Raw genomic sequence first — 25,045 nt, 5'->3', positions numbered from 1 at the left:
TGCTCTGTGTAGTTTTGCCAAGAAATATGAACGTCTGAAATATATGGAGGGGGATTTTGTTTTATGTTTGAAGGTTTTTTGGAGAGTGTCCCACAGCAAAGGCCATCGGGATCGGGACTCGAACCCGCGACGCGCGCTGTCAGGCTACATTATAGCCTATGTGCCCGGACCACCACGCCAGCGGTCTGGGCCATGTTTGAAGGTTTTTGAATGTTTTCTTCTATAATGACATGCCCAAAATAGGAACGCCAGGGTTAATATGGTTCTTAAATTAACGCTGGATTTTACAGTGTAGAAAGACTTTTGTTGTGGTCTCCCATCACACTGATATTTGTTAAAGTCAGTGTTTTATTAGTGCAAATGTTTATTACATTGCTTGGTTGTTTTTTTCATACCAAAATTAAATTGTGCAGATCTAAGTACTTTCCTCCAACATGCAAAGGGGACAAATAATTCATACAATATAAGATATAGAACAAACGTCTCAAACCACAGACCATGTCAACCTATAGTGTTTTACAGCAGGACATTTTCACTCTACGCCGGGCCCTCTGGGCATTTAGGAACAACTCTATTTCCACTCTCTCTGTAATGAGAATAGTAAATTGATAATGACCGCTTTGAGAAGGTGCAGTAATATGATCACAGAAGAGGGAAAAATGAATGTGAAGTATGGATGTGTCTACGGATGATTAAGAGGTGCCGTGACCCAATTTTTATGCAGTATATTTGGGGACAATTGGCCACCTGGGTCCCCCCCTTGGTAAGGCCTGCCTCTCCATCTTCAAACCCACGCTAGTTATTGTGTCGGGGGTGTGTCGGCCCGGCCCCTCCCTCCCTTACTAAAGCCTGATTTATACTTTATCGCACAAAGGTGTCACTCACCAAAAATACCCAATCTCCAAGCTCACAACTCAGCGCATCCTTGTCGTGTTGTGAGCTTGGAGATCGACAAAAGATAAATCAGGTTGAACTCTCCCTTTTTTTTATCCCTCCGTCCATCCATCCAACAAGACGTTGATGTGTCTGAGGGCTGAGGTGCACCGTTGTGATTCATTAGTTAATTATGGCGTCTTGTGGCCATGGTAACGCTTCTTCTGGGGAGGTCAGAGTGGTGTTGACGGTCCCCTTCAGGGCAGACCTTGTCACTGGGGCTGACTAATGGAGGTGGAGTCATTACCCCTCCCCCATAAGCCACCGGAGGCCCCCTGTCTTTCCCCCCATTCATTCACTCTTAACAGACCTGCTCGCTTGCACACACACACACACACACACACACACACACATGCACGCGCGGGTGCACACCCGTGCACAAACACACACACACACACACACACACACACACACACACACACACACACACACACACACACACACACACACACACACACACACACACGCTCACAATGGTGAAGTGGTTGTAGATCACGTGGTTGTAATCTAATAAAATGAAATTAGGGGGAACATTTCTGACTGTTCTTTGAAATGTGGCAAGTTCCACCCTTTACATTTTCCCTCTGCCCTGATTCAGTTTGGATTTCATGGTGAATAAAATGGTAATCACTATAGAGGGGTGGACTGGACTGGGGTCTGCATTCACTCTAGTAGCTGAATCAAAATGGCAATAAAATAACCCATTGAATGATGATCAATACTCGAAAGGAAATATCCATAAATGCACCGACCAATAAGAAGAATTAAATGTTTGATTTTCATTCAGGGAGGCGTACAAAATAAATCAACTGAATTAATGTACAGCTCATAGTTCACTGAAATATGGAGGCTAATGATAGTGATAATAATAACTTCTATACAAATACATGTTCCTTAGAAAAAATATCTCAACACTGAGGTAGCAAGACAAAAAGTGAACACTGAACTGAATTGAAATAAATTGACAATTCTTACCACGTGCAAACATGAAAAGGAAGGGAATTAATTAACAAGCAGGCCTCATCAAAGGGAAAGACAGAATCTTGTTGTGTGCATGTGTGAATGTGTGTGTATGTGTGTAATTATTAGAGAGAGAGAGAGAGAGAGAAAGACGGAGAGATGTTTGCCAAACAGCCAAACATTGTTTGGCTTTTTGCCTGTCTCACTGTGTTTGGCAGTGAGACCGGTGGTGGGCAGAGAGACGGTGTGTGTTGTATCAATGCTGGTGCTGATTTCAACGCTACCGGCTCTGACTTGCTTTCCTTACAGCAGAGCAGACTACAGAGGACAGCACGTTCCATGATTAACTCCCTGCACTGACCATGGCCATGCCTCAAGGTTACCTAGCACTCTCATGTGTTACCGTAACATGCGGTGCTTAATAAGGTCATACCGACCCCAGGCCCATTTGTTGGATCAACCACCCACCCACCAATATCCTCAATGCCTGTACAAATCTGGTGATGGAGGAAGATCTTGACAGTCGTCTTCTGATCTTGAGCGTCATTTCACTCAGCATGCAAGCAAGCAGATTTTTTGTGTGCTTCTTGTGTCCTGGCTGTTACAACACAAGGCCACCAGCTATGACTGTCAACAGCTTCCAGCAGACGCTATCTCAAAGCTAGAGCAAGGAACACGGTAGCACATGGAGCTGGAAATGCACCAGGCAGACAGTTGGCCAAAAACAGCAGGGGGTCACAGAGTTGGTCAACAGTGATCCATTCAAGAAAATGTAATTGCCACTGAACAAACTGGGATTCAAACCGGTACAAACATTATTTTGAGAGCCTCCTGCATTTATAATAATAATATCAGATATACACTATATAGCACTTAGATCAAAGATGCTTTACAAAACACTGAATACATACATTTTAATAAGAAAGAAAGAAAGAAAGAAAGAAAGAAAGAAAATATAACTAAAACTCGTGATCAGAAACACCTGTCCATCTTAATTTTGTCCAAAAATGCAATGGCAACAACAACCCCCATCTTTTTATTCCAATGTTGTCCTGTGCTTCCACCCCATGCAGTGACCTCACGCCCTCTTCTCCTTTGTGAAAACTCAACTGTACATGCTGATTGGCTCAAAACTGACCAACTACAGGCGATGGTGGCCAAGCATCGGTTCCTTTTCTGAATCGGGCCCCTCTGTGGTCTGATTACAGCCTAAAGTTTATACAATCTTTTTTTTTTAAGTAAAAAAGAAAATAAAATTGAAAACAAAAAGAAGGCCTTCCCGGGGGAGTTTCTCCCAGAGACTCTGTAGCTTGTTTCTATGGTAATGATGCCTTTTTTTTTTCCACCCCTACAGCCACTGGTCCTTGGCTGTGTCTGACACCCCTGTGGTGACACACTCTGCTCCCAATCTGGGTTGAGTCTCACCCCAGGCAAAGTGGACGACGTGGATACTGTACTGAAGCTAATCAAACGAGTTCTGGTTCAAGGGGCTAGCTGGTGGAAGCAGCCAGTTGGTATGCGTTTCATGGGTGCATGGGCCTGGTTAGGCGGTGTTTCAAGTCCACTGCTTGTCAATGTCATCTATCTAGTTAACCACTTAAGGCAAATCATTACTTTAAATTAAACTAATGTGAATAAATAGTACACCTACCTAGGTAGTTGCCTAGGTAGGCATTCTCAAAAAACAACTACAAAAGTGCACTCAGATCCTCGCCAGGCTGGGTTGCCTAACCAGGACTGTGTTGCGACCTGTTAAAGCGCCACCTTGAGGCTGATTTGAAATATTTTGGGTGGCATATCCTCCTTGGCCCAGTGGGAATGTGCGTGCAAAGTTTCATGGCAATCGTTCATGATTTGTGGCGTTTTGTGCAAAATGGGCCAATCCTGCAAACTTTGGAAGCCAAGCGTAGCCAAACGATTTGTGTTGATCTCATGACTGCAGAGATAATGTGTACCCATTTGCTTGAGGTTTGGACAAAATCTGTAGGTAGCTGAGTAGTAGCAAAGATTTGTTTTGCAAAACTCGGCCTGATGGTGGTGCTATAACTGGCCCGATTTGAAAAATCTGGGATGGAGGTTCCTCCTTGGCTTCCGGAGAGTTTCCCACCAATCGGTCCAGCAGTGCCCGGGATTAGCTGTTCACAGACGGACAGACAGATTGACTCACAGGAGCGAAAACATAATCCCTTGCATTTGGGCTGGCGGGGATGATAACATTTTGGAAATCATGTTTGAACAGCTTAAATCTGCCCTGCCCCCAACATAATACTCCAGGCTGTGACATCAGGAGTGGAAGTAGTATTACTTTGCTGCTTGACCGCACCACTTCACAAATACAGGACTCTTACAGTATATCATTAATATGCATTTTATATTTAACAGTAGAAAGGCTTCCAGAACATTGCAAATGTAGCTTGTTTTGAATGCCAGACAACTACAATGTACATTTATAGACCAATAAGTCCATTCAATACAGTACGTACAACTAGCAACTTCCTCCACTCATGATGTCATAACTGTGAAGTTTGAAATTATCTATCCACCGCACCTCTACAGGCTGACCTGTAAAATCACCTGTTCATAACTTTTCTCATTTTAAGTAATTTCCACATAATTATATTTAAAAAACAGTGACAATGACTGAATTGAAATGAGTTAATTGAATTAATTTGATTCAAAATTGTAACGCAATTAACAAATGCACAGAATGACCTGCCCCATACAGCCCATAATTCCCCCCACTCTGTACTAGTCGTCGCTCTGATCTCATAGCTGATAGATCCAAACAATGTTCCAAACAAGATGGAAAGAGAACCTGTAAGTAGCCCTATCTGGATGGGGAAAATCACAAGTCAGTTATTGCCAGAAAGGGCTGCGCAATTTACGTAGGCAGCTCCAATCACATAGCACAATGGGGTAAGAGACAGAGAGAGACCGAGAGAGTGAGAGAGAGTGAGAGACAGTCATTTAAGAAAATAGGCATAGTTACAAATGGTGATTAATCATGATTAATTAATTATGAATCTTTGATTAATCTAATTAAAATCTGAGAAGTAGCATACTGTTGTACTTTTGATAACCTCAAATCTCCTCTCTGAAGATAGCTGATCTACAAGCTCACACTGCGTTGTGAGCTTCTAGACCTGCAATTTTCGTAAATATTATGACATGCCCAGAATAGGGACGCTAGGATGCAAAAAAAGGATCAAAAGTGCTGCAGAATTTTAAATACAAGAAATCAGATTCAAACATTGAGTCTATTTTAAGATATAGTGCAGTGAAGAGAGTGTAGATACTGTATGCTATTTTTGCAGAATATTCACCTATTTTCGCAGAAAGTTTGCCTATTGCCCAGAATAGGGATGCTTTAGGTTTCATGTGGTTAACATAATAACATAAGCAGTGATTCTGTAAACTCAAATTAGCATGGTAATCAGTAAAAGCCTGCCTTTGTTTTGTGTGTGTTATGTGTGTTAATGTGAATGCAGTTGGCTGTCCAGACACTGTCAGTTTGATGTCTGAGATGTCTGTTCTCCACATTCCATGATAATTCTAACCGATTTCATTTTCTTGAAGATCATGAATGAAAGTTCCACCATTTACATTTCTTCCCTGCTCAGAATCAGTTTGGATTTCATGCTAAATTATCTGGTATAGTCACTATAGGGGTCTGGGCATCTGTTCTGATTCACTCTAGTAAATGAATCAAAATGGAAATAACCCAATGAATAACGATCAATGCTCAAAAGGAATGATCCATAAACGCACAGACCAATAAGAAGATTGAAATGTTTGATTTTCATTCAGGGGGCATACGAAATAAATCATTTGGATTCCCATAGAGCTCATTGTTTTCATGAAATATGGAAGTTAATGATAGATATATAATACAATAATTATTATTAATAATATTATAACATTATATAACTAGAAAATACTGTTCCTGAAGAAACAGTGTGGGCTCGCTTTCTTGGTAGCCAGTATGTAGTAGTTAAGAATGGCAGCAGGGTCACGATGGTGCCTCCTTGGCGGGGTCACTAGCCACAGGCAGTTGGCTGCGGTGGATGCTGCGCTGCTTCGCCACCCTTAGCAAGGGTGGCACCACCGTTGACTTCAGCTGTTGCTGGGGAAGGGTCGGGTGTCTGGCCCTTGGGGAAAGTGCTGTGGCCCCCCATGGACACTGCTTGTCCCAACCGAGAGGATCTCGTAGCAAATTTCCTGCTGCCCTCAAAGAACACTGCTATACTGTCTTCTCGGGGAGCCTTCTGCTTCCCTTTGCCTGGTCGTCAGATCCATGTTCAGGTGCCAGTGTATAGCAAGATGATGCTATTAGCCACCTCTGTGGCTTGGTTCCTCTGCCAAAGGGCCACAGTCAAGTAGATGATCATATTTATTATAATGTGGCAAGAGGTTACAAGCCAGACCAGATGGAATTGGTGTCATGACAAGAAGCAAATGCCAAGTTTCTGCCTCCTAGCCTCCTCCATCCTCTGTCGACCAGTATGGAGGTGTTACAGTGAAATAAAAATCTAAGTTTGAAAAATGTATGAGGGTTTTAGCAGAAGTCTGAAGTCACTGTATATTAGAAGCATGATTTTCTGCACTCAGCTTGACATGTGGTTCTATTTCTTCCTTCCGTTTCTCTTGGATGGGGCACTCTGGGGATTAGCCAATAACTACTCTACTTAGATTCACCAATGGCAGCTTTACTCCGCTGGGATCAAACCGTAATCCCTGCATACAGCACATGAGAACCACTGCCTGCATTGTATTAATTATCTCTGCTAGGCCGAATGCCAGGGCCGGAGATTGTTTTGTTTGTTTGTGTGTGTGTTTGTGTGTGTGTGTGTGTGTGTGTGTGTGTGTGTGTGTGTGTGTGTGTGTGTGTGTGTGTGTGTGTGTGTGTGTGTGTGTGTGTGTGTGTGTGTGTGTGTGCGTGCGCGTGCGTGCGCGTGCGCGCCCGCGCGCGTCCGTCTGACTCCACAGTTAATATTGCAAACTACTTCACTGATCAGCGTCTAATTTATTGTGCAGTATAGGTCAAGGAACTCAATCACAAATAATTGTTCCCATTGAGGTGCTATAACAGCCCACTTTACGTTTTGGACTATACGTCTTTAAGCGTTTTTCCCCTGGATTTCTTGGTTCATGAAACAACTCCCCATACCCTATAGGGCAGGCCATGCCCATTTCCGCCTATGATTTGTGTTCCCAGTCTGGCCCTGTACAAACATAACTGACACAACGCATTAATGATCAAGATCCTTTATCATATAGCCCTGTGTCTTCACATGTGGACAATGTATCACTGTATATGTCTTTAATTTAAAAATTTTATCCCACAATTTTGTAACCCTATTTTTTACACCCAGTGCCAATTGTCTATGTAATCCTGGGCACTACCTTCCCTCTGCCAACCTAGGGAGGCCAGGGCCGAGCTCATGCCTCCTTCAATGCATGAGAGCCAACTGACCTTCTTGTCACCTGACAGGGGAGAGTTTCCCTGGTTGGACGTAGCGCGTGGAAGGAACACGTTATTCCAACCAGTTCCCTTCCCCTCCATCAGGCGCCCCGGCTGGCCAGGGGGAGGCAGTATAGTGACCAGGATTACTGCATGTTTTTGTGAGGGTATTAACTACCCTAGGAGACACGGGGAGAACATGCAAACTCCACACAGAATCACTGTATATGTCTTGTCTGAGTTTTTTTCTCTATTGTGTTTTCTTCTTGACTGTACAACAGTTAATTACTTTCTCCATTGCTTCACACGTGTGTGTGTGTGTGTGTGTGTGTGTGTGTGTGAGTGTGAGTGCGTGCGTGCGTGCGTGCGTGTAAGAGAGAGCAAGACAGAATGTGTGTTATAGATACGAGACACCGTTTCAGTGTCTCTAGTATTTCAATAGATCATCATGGTTTTAATTTAGGTTCATTTGATAAATTCAACACAAGAACACTACCAACTCATTTCAACAAGATGAATATATTTTCTACGATGACAATTGTGTTCGTTTCAGCACTATGTCATGCTGGATGCACCGTTGCCAGTAGGCCTATACCACCCTGACACCTCCATTCATAAAACAGTTTACCGGTCCTTTATTTTACCATTGTCATCACTGGAAGGGAACAACTATGAGTGGCATGTTGTTGTTGTGATGAGATGATGAGGTGGTGAGATTGAAATGTATTCTGATGGGATTTCTTCTCTTTAACCACGTTCAACTCACAATTAGAAACACCCCTATCCACACACAGAACTAATAACCTCTGATGTCGTGATTTCTGAGGAAATTAAACCAAAACTTAACTCAGTCTCTTTGTCAGTCTGCAGTAAAATGGCACAGCAAGGAGTTCAACTGGACGAAGAACAGTTCTGCTGTTCTGTCTGTCTGGATTTGAAGGATCCAGTGACTATTCCCAACGGACACAACTACTGTATGGGCTGTTGGGATCAGGGGGATCAGAATGGATTCTACAGCTGTCCACAATGCAGAGAGACTTTTAACCCAAGACCTGCTCTGAAGAAAAGCAACATGATGGCTGAGGTAGTGGAGAGACTGAAGAAGACAGGACTCCAAGCTGTTCCTCCTGAGCACTGCTATGCTGGACCTGGAGATGTGGCCTGTGATTTCTGCACCACTGAAAGCTGTGAAAACTTCAGTGTCTGGTATCTTACTGTGACACTCACCTCACCAGAAACACAACCTGGGCTAAGCCTCCAGGCCCTCCACCAAGCTTCAGATGAACATCTGCTCTCATCACAGTGAGCCTGAGGTGATTAAGTTTGTCTACCGACAGTAACTGATTTAAGGCAGAGTATAGATATTTGAATAAGCAGGAATTTAAGTTGAACAAACCACACATGTAAAGCAATGCTAAAAGGATAACACAAAAAGCCTCATTTCCAGTGTGGTCCGCATGTATTCAATTCAAGGACCAAGGAAGTTGCCTGTCCTTCCTTACTATAGAATTAATTACCATGGTTTTATCCTTTAATGTGGCCTCCTCCAGAATGCTATTATATTATTTATTATACAAAACAAATCCATCTATAACCTAACCTCCAATCCGCAAGTTTAGCCTACTCTATGCTATGGAACCACAGCAAAAAGAACATCAGTGATTACAAGATTACATGGCTTTCTTTCATGTCAACATGGAGAATGTTCAGAACGCCTTTGGAAGAGTCCATAAAGGCCATTGAGCTGCAGGCCGTTGCAATAAAGATAAGAAGAATCTCTGTCTCAGAAATCCAAGAATAATCATTATTTGCAGAGACAAGATGCCAGAACACGATGGTGTCACTTTTACATGATATATTTCTCTGATGTAAAGGAATCTCTTCCTCATATAAACCTTTACAAGACGGCATAAATACTTTGTTCTTCACTTTGAAATATCACCACCAGACCAGTATAACCAGGGTTTGATTTGCTGGGGGGATCCATGCCTCGGCTTTTGATATCCCTGCCTCTGGCCATTAGTTTTTATGGCTAGCGCGGACAGGCTTTATGCCTGCTTCTGGTCAGACTGAATTAAATACACATGCATTTCCTTTTGGAAAGCTCACAGTTACTTTCTATTTTCCGCTATTTGACATTTTTGGACATTTTATGACATTTTTTGAAAACCTCAATTCAACAGTGTCAGATATCAACATGACAGACTGACAGATTAAACAGTACGTTGGCAGGACAGCACTGTCAAACAGCTGCCCTGGATCTGAATCTGACCAAATACAGCATGCTGTCAATCACTGCCCTCATCAATATTTAATACTTTCATGAAAAAGAAGTATGCCATCCACCTGTGCTTTGCTTTAGACTCAGATCAACCATTTAGAAATCTGAAAGGGAGACAGTGAAGTGGAAACCCAGGAACAAGTCATGGGTGGGAGTTCACTCCAAGGCTAAACATGTACGTAAGGGGAGGTTTTAAACAAGTGTTCAAAACCTACGGTTATGTACCTTACCTGTTTAGCTGGGTGGGTGACCTTTGTAATGACGGGAATTGACATACAGTATGTCAATTAGTTTCAAAATATTAGATTTTCATATTTTGACAAACAATATATATATATGCAATATCAATCATGTAACCACTTAAGCTCTATACTTTGTCGTACAAATAGCAACCAAAAAATAGCTCACAATACATAAAATACACCATGTCGCCCAAATGTGACCAGCTTTTACACTTAGTATATCAGAGGAGGCTGTCCCACCATGACGCTGTGACATTAGTAAGTTGACTCAAACATTTAAGATGTGTTTTCTTCTGTAGAACACCAAAATGCCTGTGAAATTTCCTGTCACTCAGAACTGCTTGGTTGATTTTATTGTGTGGAGAGAGTTCTTTGTTCTTCGGCCAGCTAACAGACGTTGCCATGCACTGTAAAATGGTCAGAGATTTTACTGTATTAAACCAAAGATGGAGGTTGTCTAATAGTTGGAACAGATGATGATGACTATACAACTGCTTAAAGAACAAATCTATCTTTATTATTCATTTATTCTGAATTCTGTCCTGCCTCTCTTCACTATGTCTTAAAATAGACTCGATGTTTGAATGCGATTCCACTAATTACAAACTCTCCATAAACTTTTCTTGAGACATTTCAAAAGAAAGAAAAAGGGGCCACCGAGATTATACCAATACAATGTGATCCTATATACTTCTACTGTATCTGGATTCTGCATACATACAATGGTATGTCAAATGCCATTGTTTAGGTCTGCTTGCTCTTTAGTTAACAACATAGATTGTGCTTGTTTTACCAGTTCACAATCATTATGGAAAAGTCAACTTGCTAAATTTAACAGGAGAGTGTCCATTTCAGCCGACACCTGTGTCGTGTGTGTGTGTGTGTGTGTGTGTGTGTGTGTGTGTGTGTGTGTGTGTGTGTGTGTGTGTGTGTGTGTGTGTGTGTGTGTGTGTGTGTGTGTGTGTGTGTGTGTGTGTGTGCGTGCGTGTGTGTGTGTGTGTGTGTGTGTGTGTGTGTGTGTGTGTGTGTGTGTGTGTGTGTGTAAACACGGTGGTCTTTAATGGTGTTTGACCATTAAATCCCAACTGTCACACCCCTTTCTCTCCCTCCCCCCTCCCTCCCTCTGTTTGCTCTTCGTCCAGTGCCACAACAGTGCAACAGACAACTGGGATCCAAGATATAACAGAAAAAGGGGGGTGGGGGAATTGGCTGATGAAACACAAAGATAGCATGAACCTTAAGTAAGAAGGGTGATGGAACTGATGGATTATATATTTTATGTTTCTCTTCCCTCTCCATCACAGGAGGGAGAGAAGATGTTTGAATCGGTCTGGAGTCACGGGTTGTTTCAAAGGCGTTTCATATAGCCCTCAGATTTTCTTTCCACTGTTGGAGATAATAGACCTTAGTCCCGAGGGCCAGCAGTTGTGCGATCTGACCTTCAAGCTGGCTAGCCCTGAGTTCCGAGGGGGAAATTATGGACGTTGTAATGTTAATACCAAACCACAGTGTCTTGAAATGTTGTTACTAGACTTACGAGAAAGCCCCAAGTATGCTCGCCACAGATCCTTTGATATTTAACATGTCTCAGATGTAACAGAAGTTTTAAAGTGCTTTCCATGTATACAATATTGTTTTGCCATATATTCGTGACATTTTCAAATGATAATTCCGCTTCTTCATGTTTTAACCTGCACTTAAACCCTATATACTTTGTTGACTGTGGTCCCCCAGGGGTCTGTACTTGGCCTCCTCCTTTTTTCCCTCAACACCAAATCTAATAGCCGATCTACAAGCTCACAATATGTCACAGTGTGGCATGTTTTCCCCTCAAAATGTTCACCCCAGATTCGGGACACTACTAGGGTTCATGTGGTTAATTTCCTTCCACAAATAACACAGTTCTTGGTGTACACAGTACCAAAAGCCTGTCACATTGTATGTGGCTGTTCAAACTTTTGATCTTTGCTGATTTGCATTTTCAACGTGTTGATGGGAACTTGTGCCACTGCCACCAACCTTTGGGATTTACACTGGACTCAAAGGCGCTGCAGTTAACGTGTTCGTGGGAACTTGTGCCACCACCTTTTGGGGATTGCACTGGACTCACTTCAGGCACCGCAGTTTCATCAGTTTGACTTCCACTTCTTGGACCAACAGCTGCAGGAGAGAGAGGCACCCTGTAGTGGAGCCTGGCTGGAACAGACGTCCAGACGCCCCTCCATACATCAGCCTACAGCTGTGGAGACATGGTGCAGGGGGATAGAGGGATATAAGGTTACACGCTGAGGGGAAATCCTGCCACGGGCCTGAAATTAGGCTATTCTGTCTTTCACTGGCCACAGAAGTTTCTGTGGAGCAAGAAATGTTTGTGGGGCAGAGTAGCCCGGGCTACTACTGTAACACATGACCAACTATTGTGGCGCCACACAACTTCAGCTATATAAACCACGTTGTGCAAACTTTGCCAGGTTCTTATTTCCTCTTATCAGATAGTGTTTTTGTTCGACCCATTTCTGATCTAGTAGGCCTGACTAGACTAGTATCTACGGAGCCCCTTAGGGGACATTACTAGGTAGATTGTTTTAAGGGTAGGTACATTATTTTAAGAGCTAGGTAGATTGTTTTAAGGGTAGGTACATTATTTTAAGAGCTGGTGGTTTATGTTTTCTGGTATGGAAAAAAAAAACATAGGCTATAACATTTTTTTTGAGGGATGATTTTTTTTTTTTGAGGGATGAGTTTTTTTTTGTTGAGGGCTACGTTTTTTTTTTTGAGGGATGAGTTTTTTTTTGAGGGATGAGTTTTTTTTTTTGAGGGATGAGTTTTTTTTTTTGAGGGATGTTTTTTTTTTTGAGGGATGAGTTTTTTTTTTTGAGGGATGAGTTTTTTTTTTTGAGGGATGAGTTTTTTTTTTTGAGGGATGAGTTTTTTTTTTTGAGGGATGAGTTTTTTTTTTTGAGGGATGAGTTTTTTTTTTTGAGGGATGAGTTTTTTTTTTTTGAGGGATGAGTTTTTTTTTTTGAGGGATGAGTTTTTTTTTTTGAGGGATGAGTTTTTTTTTTTGAGGGATGAGTTTTTTTTTTGAGGGATGAGTTTTTTTTTTTGAGGGATGAGTTTTTTTTTTTGAGGGATGAGTTGTTTTTTTTGAGGGATGAGTTTTTTTTTTGAGGGATGAGTTTTTTTTTTTGAGGGATGAGTTTTTTTTTTTTGAGGGATGAGTTTTCTTTTTTTGAGGGATGAGTTTTTCAAAAGGAGATTTTTTTTTCAATACAAATTTTTCTTTTTCATTTTTTAGTTCCCAAGTATTGTTTCATCTTCAAAGTTTTTATTTTCAACGGCCGGGGGTCCACAGGGGTCCCCGTGGCGGGGGTGGCGGCCGGGGTTCCACCGAGGTCCCCGTGGACCGGCCAGGGGTCCACGGGGGTCCCCGTGGCGGCCGGGGGTCCACGGGGCTCTCCGTGGCGGCCGGTGCTCAGCTTAGTCTACGACCTGGCTAAGATATGTATGCACTTAATTTAGGAGAGAATATCTCAACTGTTCTTGGCTAATATGACCCCAGGGAACAACTTAGGAACTTTGACTAATTCTCTATCCGGGACGAAATACCCTATATAATGCCCCCATCTTTCTAATTCATTAACATGCCTCATGCTTCTGCTATTGCAGCTATTGGAGAACTAAAACTAGATAGGCTTATAGAGAGCTTCGCCTATTTATAGAATCACTTCTACCAATTAAAAAAGAATAAAAACATACATGCATGCATGTATACAGTATAACCATATTTAACTACTGCTGGAGCCCATATTATGTGAATGAGATTACAGAATTGAAAAACTACTTTGATCAAAAATAAGTTACTTCTATACTTACTTCCAACTTCTACAAGTGAAAGAGAGGTGATTCACTCTAACAATCATCTTTCTAATTAATTAACATGCTAATCATCGTCTCATCATCTTGGGTCATGTTCTGCTATTGCAGCTATTAAGTACCTCAAATGGCATGTGAATGCACAGAGGTGAGTCGTCTTGGGTCATCTTTCTAATTCATTGACATGCTCAGGTACAGCTGTTGTCATTGAAGTTATTGAAATACATCAAATAGATAGGTCACTTTAACTCCTCATCATCACAACAACCATGTAGCCTACAGAATCATGTTAAGTACATGAAATAACACGTATAGCCTACAAAATCAGGGTCTTTATTTGCCACTCTTTGCAGAAATGTATACATCAGCAATAACTGTGTCATCACATCATCACTGTGTCATCATTTTGGGTGTGTTGTTCAAGCCCTCTTAGATGGCTGGCTGTAGACATGGTCAGGTCAGGTTGTAACCTTGGCACCGTGTCCTGTGTGTGTGTGTGTGTGTGTGTGTGTGTGTGTGTGTGTGTGTGTGTGTGTGTGTGTGTGTGTGTGTGTGTGTGTGTGTGTGTGTGTGTGTGTGTGTGTGTGTGTGTACATATATATACACACACACACACACATATATATTTATACACATATACATACACACTGATATAAATGACAGCTTAAATTAAAAGTGCATACAAGAATTACAAATAGACATTTGTGCTTTGCCATGTTCATGACTGCTGTTTCCTACATTATCAATTGCTTATGTCACGTTGAACTCTGTTGAATAGTATTACCCCACAAAACATCTATATCTTAGTTCATTACATAAGTCATTACATGCTAAATGTTGCATTTATCTCATGCTATGCTGACATACATTCCCACATTCATGTTGCTAACAGAAAGCCTTTGGCAAAAAAATATTGACCAATTAAAAAACTTTTTTCGTTTGCACTTGAAGTATACTTAGCTTACATGACAAAGACTCAAACCATTGGAGGGGGGTAACTCTTGGAAGCTAGTGTACTTTACTATCATCAGGATGACTTGAACCATTGAACAGGGGTGTGGGGGGTAACCCATTTTTGAAATCTTGGAAGCCTACTAGCTCCTTCCATGCACCTTAACAAAATGTCATCCTACATAACAGCAAGTTGAGATCTCATTAATTTAACTGCATTGGATTCGCTTCCTGGGATGTCAAAGATGAAAGTCTGAATGAACTCCCAAACCTGGGAACATGGTTTCAGGGAAATTGAGATCGAAGACATAAAATGCTTTTCACGAGTACAGACCACGCCTTCAAACCAAACATTGTTTAACATTCTTTATTTAGAAAAGAAGGAGATGGACCTGTCAGGAAAGGAATTGGTTATGCATGGATTAGGAGATGGAGGGAAGGAAGGGAAGGGAAGGAAGGGGGGGGGGAGGAAGGGAGGCTTTAGGGGTGGGGATGTAGGAGTGGAGATGGAGGAGGAGATGATGTGTAGACAGGGAGGTGATGAGGAAGGGGGTGAAGATGAGGAAGTGAAGACAAGGGGTACGATTTATCTAGTGAGGAGGGTAAGTGAAGGATGTAAGGTGTGAGGATGGTGAGAGGATGGCTAGGGTGAGGTGAGCTTGAGGGAGTGAGAACAGAGGAAGGGGAGGTGGGGATGAAGGGGCATGTGAAGCCTGGATAAGGGGCGCAAATGGGAGTGTGGGACGGAGGGCGTCGTAGCCCTGGGGAGGGATGAAGGACGGGGCCCAGTGGGGGCGCGGCCCTGGGGGAGGGAAGGGCAAAGCCCTGGTGGGGGAGGAAGGGCGTAGCCCTGGTGGGGGAGGAAGGGCGTAGCCCTGATGAGGGGTGGAAGGGCGCGTGAAGCCCAGAGAGGGGGGAGGCATAACCATGGGGCTCCAGGGGAATGGAGAGGGTCTGAGGAGATAGGCGTCCGTCTTGGCAGTAATCTGTGGACGCACCATCACTCGAGATCCCAAAAGAGAAAGCATAATTAGTCAGACATTAATTAGAACATTTACTGGACCATGGATGTGTGGGCGTTCCTGAGGTCTTGGACATTGGTTCTAATGTAAGTGTGGTATGCTTGGGAAGTCCAACGCCCTAGGAGTTGGACGGTGTGGTCGGTGATGCCTCTTCTAGATGCAGAAGAAGCAGCACCGATTCGGAACGAATGGCCGGAGAAGTTACCTGCGGGATATCCGGCCTTGGTCAGAACTTGCCGGAGGTGGTAGAGGAACCAGTGACGGGTCGCGACTGAACCGGTATCAGTGGTAAATAACGGGTCGGAAGGAGAGGCGTGGGAGGAGTGCCTGGTATGGAGGTGATGGACCAAGGGTTCGTAAGGGCTGAGGTAGGAGTTGAGTTTAAACATGTAAATTGGCGTTGTTCTGCCGAATTGGTCTGTTTTGCTATGTTTTAGCAAGAATACTAGTGTGGAGGAATCTGGAATGGTCAGATCAGATAAACAGGGATGGTAGTGAGGAATGAATGTAGAATTAGAGGTAGTGAATTCTGAACATCTTAGAAACCCAAAGAAAGCTAAGAGAAACATTGCTTCCAGTGTGGAGTCTACAGATGGGTTTACATAGCCAGAGCGGAGTATGTTGATGCATCCTGCGAGAACATCAGAGGTAATAGGTTGGCGGCCTGGAGGATTACGTGGCTTGTTCCTTCTCAGGCTCTAAAGGAGCAGGGTGACGTGTGAGTGCTGGGCAAAGGGGTGAGGTGCTCCTGTTAGGAGCTTAGTAATAAAATGTATACCTGATAGATAGACGCGGATGGTTGGTGGATGCATGGCCCGAGAAGAATGGCTGTAGCTGATGTAGGAGGTGAGTGTAACGAGGTCCAGAGACGGAAATGGCAGGCTGTAGAGTGAAAGGATTGGAAATTGTTCCAAGCTGTCCAGTAGGAGGAGAGTGTGGAGGGAGCTATACCTTGCAGGATGTGATTTTGGGAGATGGATACCAGGTTATGGAGAGAATGGTTTATGGGAAGGTCATCTCGGAAAATGAAGGAACTGGAGTCGGGTGGAGGTCTGCGGATGGTGCCAAGGCTCTGAATCTTTGGAAGGAGAAACGTGAGAGTGAATCAGCTACCGTGTTGTGGTAACCTGGGACATGGGCTGCTCGGATTATGAAGTTATTGGTGACTGAGAGCCATGTTAGACGCCTGAGAAGAGCCATGATGGGTAGTGATGCTGACCGACCTTTATTGATGATGTGGACTGTGGACTGGTTATCGGAGTGTATGAGAACAGAGCGGCTGGTCCATTCATGGCCCCAAAGAGAGGCCGCGACAATGATTGGATATAATTCGAACAAAGCTGAAGAGTGGGCGGTGTCGAACGGGGGGGAAACAAAATCTAAGGGCCAATTATCTGCAAACCATCTCCCTCTGTAGTAACCCCCGAAACCTACAGAGGGCGCTGCATCGGTGTATAATTGCAAATCCTCTGGTGAGGAGTGGAAATCGTTGTAGAAAAAAGAAATGCCATTCCAGTTGGATAACAGGAGGTGCCAGAGCCTAAGCTCTGAGCGGCATTCTAGGTCTAACATGATATGATGGTGGAGGGATAGCACGGATGCAGCGAGGTGGAGGAGGTGGGAAATAAATGAACGGCCTTGTGGGATGATTCTAGTGGCGAAATTGAGGTGACCTAGTAACTGAAGTAGTTGCTGCTTGGTGCAGGATGTGATTTGTAGAAAATTGGAAATGAGTAGTGTAATACGGTCTAGTTTCTCTGTAGGGAGTGAGGCTTGAAATGAGATGGAGTCCAAATTGATTCCTAAGAATTCAATTTTTTAAAATGGACCTACTGTTTTTTCATCGGCCAGGGGAACTCCGAGTGCCGCAAAAGCGGTCTTGAGGCACGTGATACTGCGTGCGGGGGGGGCTGATGGGGGGTCGACTGTGAGGAAGTCATCCAGGAGATGGACTAGGTGCGGGATGCGGTAATTGTTGCTTAATATCCAGCAAAGGAGCTCTGAGAGATTGTCGAAAAGTTTTGGGCTACTTTTACAGCCAAATTACTGCAAAATAAAATTTTGACTGCCAGCAGACGCCGAAAAGGTGCCATGAGTCTGGGTGGAGGTGGAGGACTTTGAAGGCAGACGTGATGTTGGCTTTTGATAGCCAGGCAGCCGGATCAGGGCAATGGCATGATCAACGGTTGAATAATGAAGTGTGAAATCTGCACTGGGGATGAGGCTATTAATACTGGGGATGGATGAACCGTGTGGGGAAGATAGATCGATAATTAATCTTTTCTTCCCTGAATACTTCCTAGTGGCCACTCCTATTGGGCTGATGCGGTAGATGGGGAATGGGGGGGAATCGAACGGACCGATCATGAACCCTTGCTTGACTTCTTTCTCAAGCAGGGTGGTGACGATTTCAGGTTCTGTTAGTGCGGACTGGAGGTTATTGCAAGAGTGGGAATGATCGGGAAGTGTGATGAGGCCGGGTGAAAAACCATGATTGAGACCGTCAATGAAAAAATGGACGAATGTGGGGTCTGGGTGGAATGCGAGCTCCTTGGCCAGGGCAGGGATGTTAATGGGGGTGGCCAGATGGTGCGACAGTCAACTTTTGGAAGGTTTGGTTGGGTTGTGGGGGCATGTGGCGGGCATGGGCTCCTCCGCAGTAGGTGCATACGTGCAGGAGCTTGCAAAATGATGAGTCGCATCCTGCATCGTTGAAATTATTGCATAGCATGCGGGAGCCTACAAACATAATCTTCCTGCCACGCTTGTCCGTGGCTTGAGAGGAGGCTGGTTGGGCGATGGGGCGGCCGGGTTTGGATCGCTTGTCCCGGCCTGGCTGGTACTGTTGTGTTCCTATTCCCATGAGGGCGGGGACTGATGGAGGGATGGAGAATGGGGTGGGGCGATTGTAATAATGAACTGGGGCTGCTGGCTCTCTTTTAGGTTGGGCTACAGGTGCAGGCTGGTGTGCGGTGAGCACGCAGTCGGTGGTGGGGTGGGAGGGGCAGCCGCAGATGTTGCATGCTATGGCGGCGCTGCCTGTGAACAGCCGGCTGTAAAGTTCTATGTCCAGCGCTCCCCAGTAGGTAGCGAGGTTCCACTGTTGGATACGGGCAGCCGCCCTCGCTGCGAACTGCCGATGGTATTCATAAAATAAGGTGCCACCAAACCGCACTGCCATGTCCATGATTAGGGAAAGGTAGTCGTCTAGCTCTTGCCTTCTGTGGGGGAATAGGGAGCAGATGACATTTCTGAAAATTGAGAAGGCTAGGGTGAATTTGGTGCAGGTGAGGGTGTTGTGGGGTGGGGCAGTGGATGAAAGGTCTCGGAGGGTGATCGAGATGCCTCCGCAGTCGACTGTCCGGGGTTGGAAGGTGTGGGTGGATGGTTTTAGAATTGCAGAGAGGTCGATGTCCATACCCTGGATGATTTGTTGACGGAGGTGGTTGGATATGGGTTGTGGGTTGAGGGCCAGCGCGTTCAGTGGCACCTGGGCTGCGACTGCGGAGGAGAGAGAAAAGGGGGGGGTTGGAAACACAAGGGCGGGGGAGGGAGGGAAAGAAGAGAGAGTTAAGTTGCTCAGGATGCCGATGGCTGTTTGGGGGGGCACCTGAGTGGGGGGTGAAGGTGCTAGCCGGCCCCGTGCGATAGCCATCTGGGTGTTGGGCTGGCTAGCGGCCTCGGGGACGGAAACAGAAAAAGAGACAGAAGTGTGGGGGAAGTTGGATGATTGTGCAGGGGGGTGGGATGACAGTGAAGCCTGCATTGACGGGGGTGAAAACCTTTGCAGAGGGTTTTGGTAAGAGGGGGAAGGGATGGGGGAAAGAGGATTAAAGGTAGGGAAGGAGGGGAGGGGAGCAGGCACAGGGGGTGGAGGGAGATGCATGGGGGTAGTGGGAACAAGCCTGGTCTCCTCTGCTTGAGTTGGGGGTCTGAGGCGGCTCAGCAGAGTGCGACCTGTAGGTGGAGATGAATTCGATTGGCGAATATCTTGTGTAATTATGGACAATGCTGGTGGATGGTTTGCATTAATAGGAAACAACACAGGCTCACCTGATGAACGTGTGTTTCGAGCGGGCGTTGTAGTGTCCGCTCTGCTGCCGTCGTGTCTGCTGGTAGATGGACCCCGTGCCGGCTGTCTGACGTCATCATGGCGCGCCTGTGAAGGTCCCGCTGGAGAAGAGGAAACTCTCGCTGCTGTGGTGTAAAGATGAAAAAGTTGTCCTTTGTTTGCGGTGCTGGAAAAAGCGACGCTCTTCTCTCTTAATGCCTTTTTGAGTGATATCACGGTCCAATCGCGGATTGGCTTGTGAGTGGCAAGGGTGGAGCTGTGATCGGTTACCATGGCAGATAAATCGAGGGCGGAGTTGACTCAGTTACCATGGTGATCGATCAAGCTTGTAACCTAGAGAGTGAGCTAGGAATGGAAATAGATCATGGGAGTAGAGTGAGGGGCAAGGTTAGTAACAATCTCATAGCTTGAAGGCATAGTCTTCCTCCTGAACATACATTGTACCAACTCCATTAAAACACCCATCACCCAAAAGAGATGGGTGCGCCAAGGCCGCCCCATTTATTATCACATAAGCTTGGGAACACTGATGCCCCTCCCCTAGCATAAAAACATATGGATACTCTGTGGTTGCTGCGGTCATTTACTGCACCAGGTTTGTCACAGGCTGAAGAAGAAAAGAAAAGAGAGGAAAGAACAAGATTATTACAAGTTGATACAACAGGTTAAATTGAACTCCAAAGCTCCAGTGCTGTAGTCAAGTCACTATATCTGGAGTCTAGGTGGAGTCAATTCCCCAGCAGTGCTCAAGTCCAAATAGAGTCCACATTAACTGAGTCTGAGTCCAAAGTTACTGAACATGAGTGTGAATGCACATGTAGGTGGAACACACATGCCTTCCCTTAAACAGCATTAAAATAATGTCACTGCAATTAGCTATCAATATCTTATGCCAACTTATATATTAGGCTATATTACAAAAAAATGTGTCTGCATGATCCAACTGTTTGTTGGGCTTCTTCCTCACGGAAGACCAAGGCTGGAGACCAAGGCTGGGGCGCTAACCCATACTGCTCCCGGAATATGTGAGCTCTATGTTAATACCTGCTGAGAGCAAATCTACTGTATGTTGACGCAAAGGTCACCCGTCTTCTCCTTCCTGGCCGGCCATGTGAGTGATCTTCGCGGAGAATTCAGGGTTCATCTCCCAGTACACTCAGGATTTAACATCGAAAATCATGAGAAATCTACAGACAGGTAAAGACAAAAAAATGTGTAAGGCACAAACAATAATCGATTTAGTCTGTACTAAACTTATTCTGTGAGATGTAAGCTCACCATGCCTTGAGTGTCCACTAGATGCGGCAACTCTTTGATTATGGCTTGGATTGAATTTGTCCCATCTGCAGTCTGCAGTGGTGGCCAAATACAAAACAATTACACTCCATTTATTAATTTATTTTAATCAATGTGTTTACAACACATCCCTAATACTGCTGAATGTACAGTATGTGAGGATTTGTCCTTCAACCTAGCTAAGATGAGTGCAACTTTTTAATCCTGTCGTCCTCTAACTTTTCCCATTCGTCGCACAGCATTCCACCTCACCAAACACATGTATGTAAAATTGGCTATTTTGTCCAACATGTAAAAAAAGAAAAATGGTCTCAAGTAATGTTAAGTATACATGATGTGACCATGCACGGTACATCATTATAATAATAATGTTAAGTATACATGATGTGAACATGCACAGTACATAATAATAATAATAATAATAATAATAATAATAATAATAATAATAATGTAAAGTATACATGATGTGAACATGCACGGTACATCATTATAATAATAATGTTAAGTATCATAGCAACAACCTCATTAAGCTACATGTACAGTACAGTATAGCAACAACACCACATTACGCTACATGTACAGTAGAGTATAGCAACAACACCTCATTAAGCTACATGTACAGTAGAGTATAGCAACAGCACCTCATTAAGCTACAAGTACAGTACAGAATAGCAACAACACCTCAATAAGCTACAGTAGGTATATGCTACATCGCACAACGTTGTCGGCCCCAAAAATAGCAGATCTACAAGCTCACAGCGCGTCGCGGACGCAACATGTTGTGAACTTATAGATCTGCTATTTTCGATGTCAACGTTATGTATGTGATAGAACACGAACGTATACAATAGCTCAGCTATGCTAGCTTGCGCCTGTCAGCTGCTAGCCAATATGATGACATTCTTTCCCTAGAATTAAATCACTTTGAAACGCTGCACTCCATATACAACATAAATATGATCGGCAACGTACATTAACGTAGTGGGTTTGGCGTTGAGTGCCAGTGCTAGCTGGGTGCTACCCATGGAGCTAACGGTGCTAATGTTAGCGTTAGCTAGCATAATGGCTAACGTTAGTAAGCAAGCTGTACACAAGCATTCATTCATTCATTCATTATCCCAGATAGCGGTAGATTAATGAGAGCATATTATCACTTACAATAATTTCCTTGTAAACAAGTAAACGTTAGCTGACCAGCTATTTCCTCCGTGGTGGAGAGTGGAAAGTCCGGTGACCAAGTTTGGTCAAAGAGGAAGGGACGTACTTACCCGGAACTCCTTTGACGGACGGCCTGTCCTTCAAAATAAAATAAAATGCTATTTATAGTGCTATAAATGCTATAAATAGCGACTTTGAAAAGGAGAGGTTTTATTTTCAAGATAGGTATAATATTTTTTTTTGGTCCAAGTTTTTTTTTTTTTTTCAAAGTTTTTTTTTTATGTCATGCATGAAAAAAAAAACTAACCTAAAAAAAAAACTCATCCCTCTTAAAAAAAAAACTCATCCCTCCTAAAAAAAAAACTCATCCCTCTTTTAAAAAAAAAACTCATCCCTCCTAAAAAAAAAAACTCATCCCTCTTTTAAAAAAAAAACTCATCCCTCAAAAAAAAAAACTCATCCCTCAAAAAAAAAAAACTCATCCCTCAAAAAAAAAAACTCATCCCTCAAAAAAATAAACTCATCCCTCAAAAAAAAAAACTCATCCCTCAAAAAAAAAAAACTCATCCCTCAAAAAAAAAAACTCATCCCTCAAAAAAAAAACTCATCCCTCAAAAAAAAAAACTCATCCCTCAAAAAAAAAAACTCATCCCTCAAAAAAAAAAACTCATCCCTCAAAAAAAAAAACTCATCCCTCAAAAAAAATGTTATAGCCTATGTTTTTTTTTTCCATACCAGAAAACATAAACCACCAGCTCTTAAAATAATGTACCTACCCTTAAAACAATCTACCTAGCTCTTAAAATAATGTACCTACCCTTAAAACAATCTACCTAGTAATGTCCCCTAAGGGGCTCCGTAAGTATCTGCATATCAGGATTCCTAAAGTGAAAGCAGTGAAAGCAGTGGATTGGTTGTGAAACTTGTGACTGTTCTCCTGCCTGTAGGTTCATGTTGCAACCCCACAAATATTGCTTAAGTACATATTTATATATACATGTATATTTTAGAATTCCAAAGAAACACAAACCTAACAGTTCAGAACTTGAGACTTTTACAGCTAGCCTGCTGTCTAAAGGCCTATACCATTTTAACAGGAATGAGATGGTGTGCGTAGCCTATTACTACTGGTGCACAGGACTTTTATACCATGAATGAAAACACATCCAGTGTAGGGCAGAGACTTTGATCCCCCTCCCCTCAATTTTCTCTCCTACAGAGACAGAAGCCAAAAGAAAAAGAAAAATCCAGACTGAAGCCTAATTTAAGCCTGAATTATATTTCGACGTTCAACCGCGTCGCTTGCCAAAAAGAACTGATCTGCAAGCTTAACAACGCGTCGTATCTTGACTTTTGTGCAACTTGACTCTCCTCCAGTGGTGGAGGAACAAGTACTCAGATATTTTACTTCAGTTAAAGTAGCAATACCACAATATAAAAATACTACAAGTAAAAGGCCTGTGTTCAAAATGTTACTTGAGTAAAAGTACAAAAGTATTGGCATCAAAAGTACTAAAATGTTTGAAGCATTGAACATTGGAAATACTCCAGTAAGTAAAAATACCTCAAAATTGTACTTAAGTACAGTACTTGAGTAAATGTACTTAGTTACTTACTCAACCATGCCACAACCAACCAACACCACTGCTCTCCTCCTCTCTCCTCACCACCACACTGACTCCTTCCCTCTACCTCCACTTCATTGTGGACTTTATCTAGGAGAGTACAGCAACAACATAACATCAACACCACCACTTTCAACTATGTATATAGTGTATATAGTATAGCATGTGTACATATCAAAGGCAAATATTGTACTTTTACTCCACTAGAATGATTTGAAAACTTTAGTTACAAGTTACCTTGTAGATTTTTATTATTATTACAAAATAATACATTAACCACTTCAGCCCATACATTCGGCCATTTGAAAAGAGAAGATCTACAAGCTCACAATGCTATTTTCACTAGTTTGGGTCTATTTTCTTTTTTTTTTAAATATACATTTTGTATATTGAGTACTTTCTACTTTTGGTACTTTAAGTGGTTTGATTGATTGAATACTTTATTTAGAAGTTTGCAGAAAAGATCACATGAAAGTACAGTTTAAATACAAGGTCAACTAAATAGGATTTAAAAAAACCCAAGAAGGCGAGAAAGCCACTGGCTTGTTTCAATTGGGGTCCTTTTGTACTCAATGCAATGACATTAAATGACAGACAGATATACACTACTATGCAGAACATCATATAAACAGTTTAGAAATGAAAAATAAGAAAAATGTAAAATATATATGTACAGTAAAATCAAGTACATTTTTAATGCAAATACTTTTACTTTTATTGTAAACACCGATATTTTACTTATTTCTACATTGCAGTATTGATACTTTTACTTAAGTAAAACATTTGAGTACTTTTTCCACCACTGCCTCCTACCCCCCGCCCCCCCCCCCCTCCCTGCCTCCTTCCCTCCCTCCCTCTCCTCATCACACTGACTCCGTCTCTCTACCTCCACTTCATTGTGGACTGTATCTAGGAAGAGTAGCCTACAGCAAGCAACAACACAACATAAACACCATGGCTTTCAACTGTGTATTTCTGCTTCTTCTACACGTGTGTTCCCTGACCTGCAGCGGTGGTGAGTACAGTCACACAGGACAAGGAAATATGAAATGAAATGCAATTTTAAAGTGTACTTTGTTGTAAAGTTTTGGAGCGTACTGAGCAGTTTCAATGGGATGAGATGCGCGCGTGTCGCAGTTGAACCAACCAACGTGGTTTTTTGTCTGTC

At 43.2% G+C, this 25,045-nt stretch overlaps 3 protein-coding genes across 5 annotated transcripts in view; 1 reads left to right on the top strand and 2 right to left on the bottom strand.

The window, feature by feature from the left end:
* The window catches only part of LOC308089991 (platelet-derived growth factor receptor beta-like), a 376,796-nt gene extending 352,889 nt beyond the window's left edge, over positions 1-23,907 (bottom strand). Inside the window, exon 1 of the mRNA XM_080435002.1 lies at positions 23,898-23,907. The gene's annotated coding sequence lies outside the window, so the exon portion shown is untranslated. The remainder of the gene's footprint in view (positions 1-23,897) is intronic.
* On the bottom strand, positions 15,314-22,333 carry LOC308090335 (uncharacterized protein). 2 transcript variants are annotated; one of them, XM_080435460.1, is made up of 4 exons: positions 22,253-22,333; positions 21,077-21,148; positions 19,780-20,985; positions 15,314-19,227 (listed from the first exon to the last, which is right to left on the bottom strand). In XM_080435460.1, exons 3-4 carry the CDS (start codon positions 20,069-20,071, stop codon positions 18,296-18,298), a joined length of 1,224 nt encoding a protein of 407 aa, XP_080291586.1. In that variant the 5' UTR covers positions 20,072-20,985; positions 21,077-21,148; positions 22,253-22,333; the 3' UTR covers positions 15,314-18,295. The 2 variants fall into 2 exon arrangements, with proteins under 2 accessions (XP_080291586.1, XP_080291585.1); XM_080435459.1 differs by having other exon boundaries at positions 15,314-20,985.
* Positions 23,908-24,786: 879 nt separating the features above from the next.
* Positions 24,787-25,045, top strand: part of mcama (melanoma cell adhesion molecule a) — an 81,240-nt gene continuing 80,981 nt past the window's right edge. For both annotated transcript variants that reach the window (XM_080435531.1, XM_080435532.1), the window contains exon 1: positions 24,787-24,892. In XM_080435531.1, the coding sequence (XP_080291657.1) occupies positions 24,832-24,892 (61 nt within the window). In that variant the 5' untranslated portion in view covers positions 24,787-24,831. The remainder of the gene's footprint in view (positions 24,893-25,045) is intronic.

The sequence above is a fragment of the Gymnoscopelus braueri genome, assembly GCF_963280865.1.
Source record: "Gymnoscopelus braueri genome assembly, chromosome: 8".
NCBI classification, from domain to species: domain Eukaryota; kingdom Metazoa; phylum Chordata; class Actinopteri; order Myctophiformes; family Myctophidae; genus Gymnoscopelus; species Gymnoscopelus braueri.
Note: the sequence above shows the minus strand (reverse complement) of the source record. Positions and strands in the feature narration are given on the sequence as shown.

What these genes read in the sequence shown, in the direction of transcription:
- LOC308090335 (XM_080435459.1), bottom strand. Translation starts at nt 20,071, where the DNA reads ATGGTAACCGATCACAGCTCCACCCTTGCCACTCACAAGCCAATCCGC.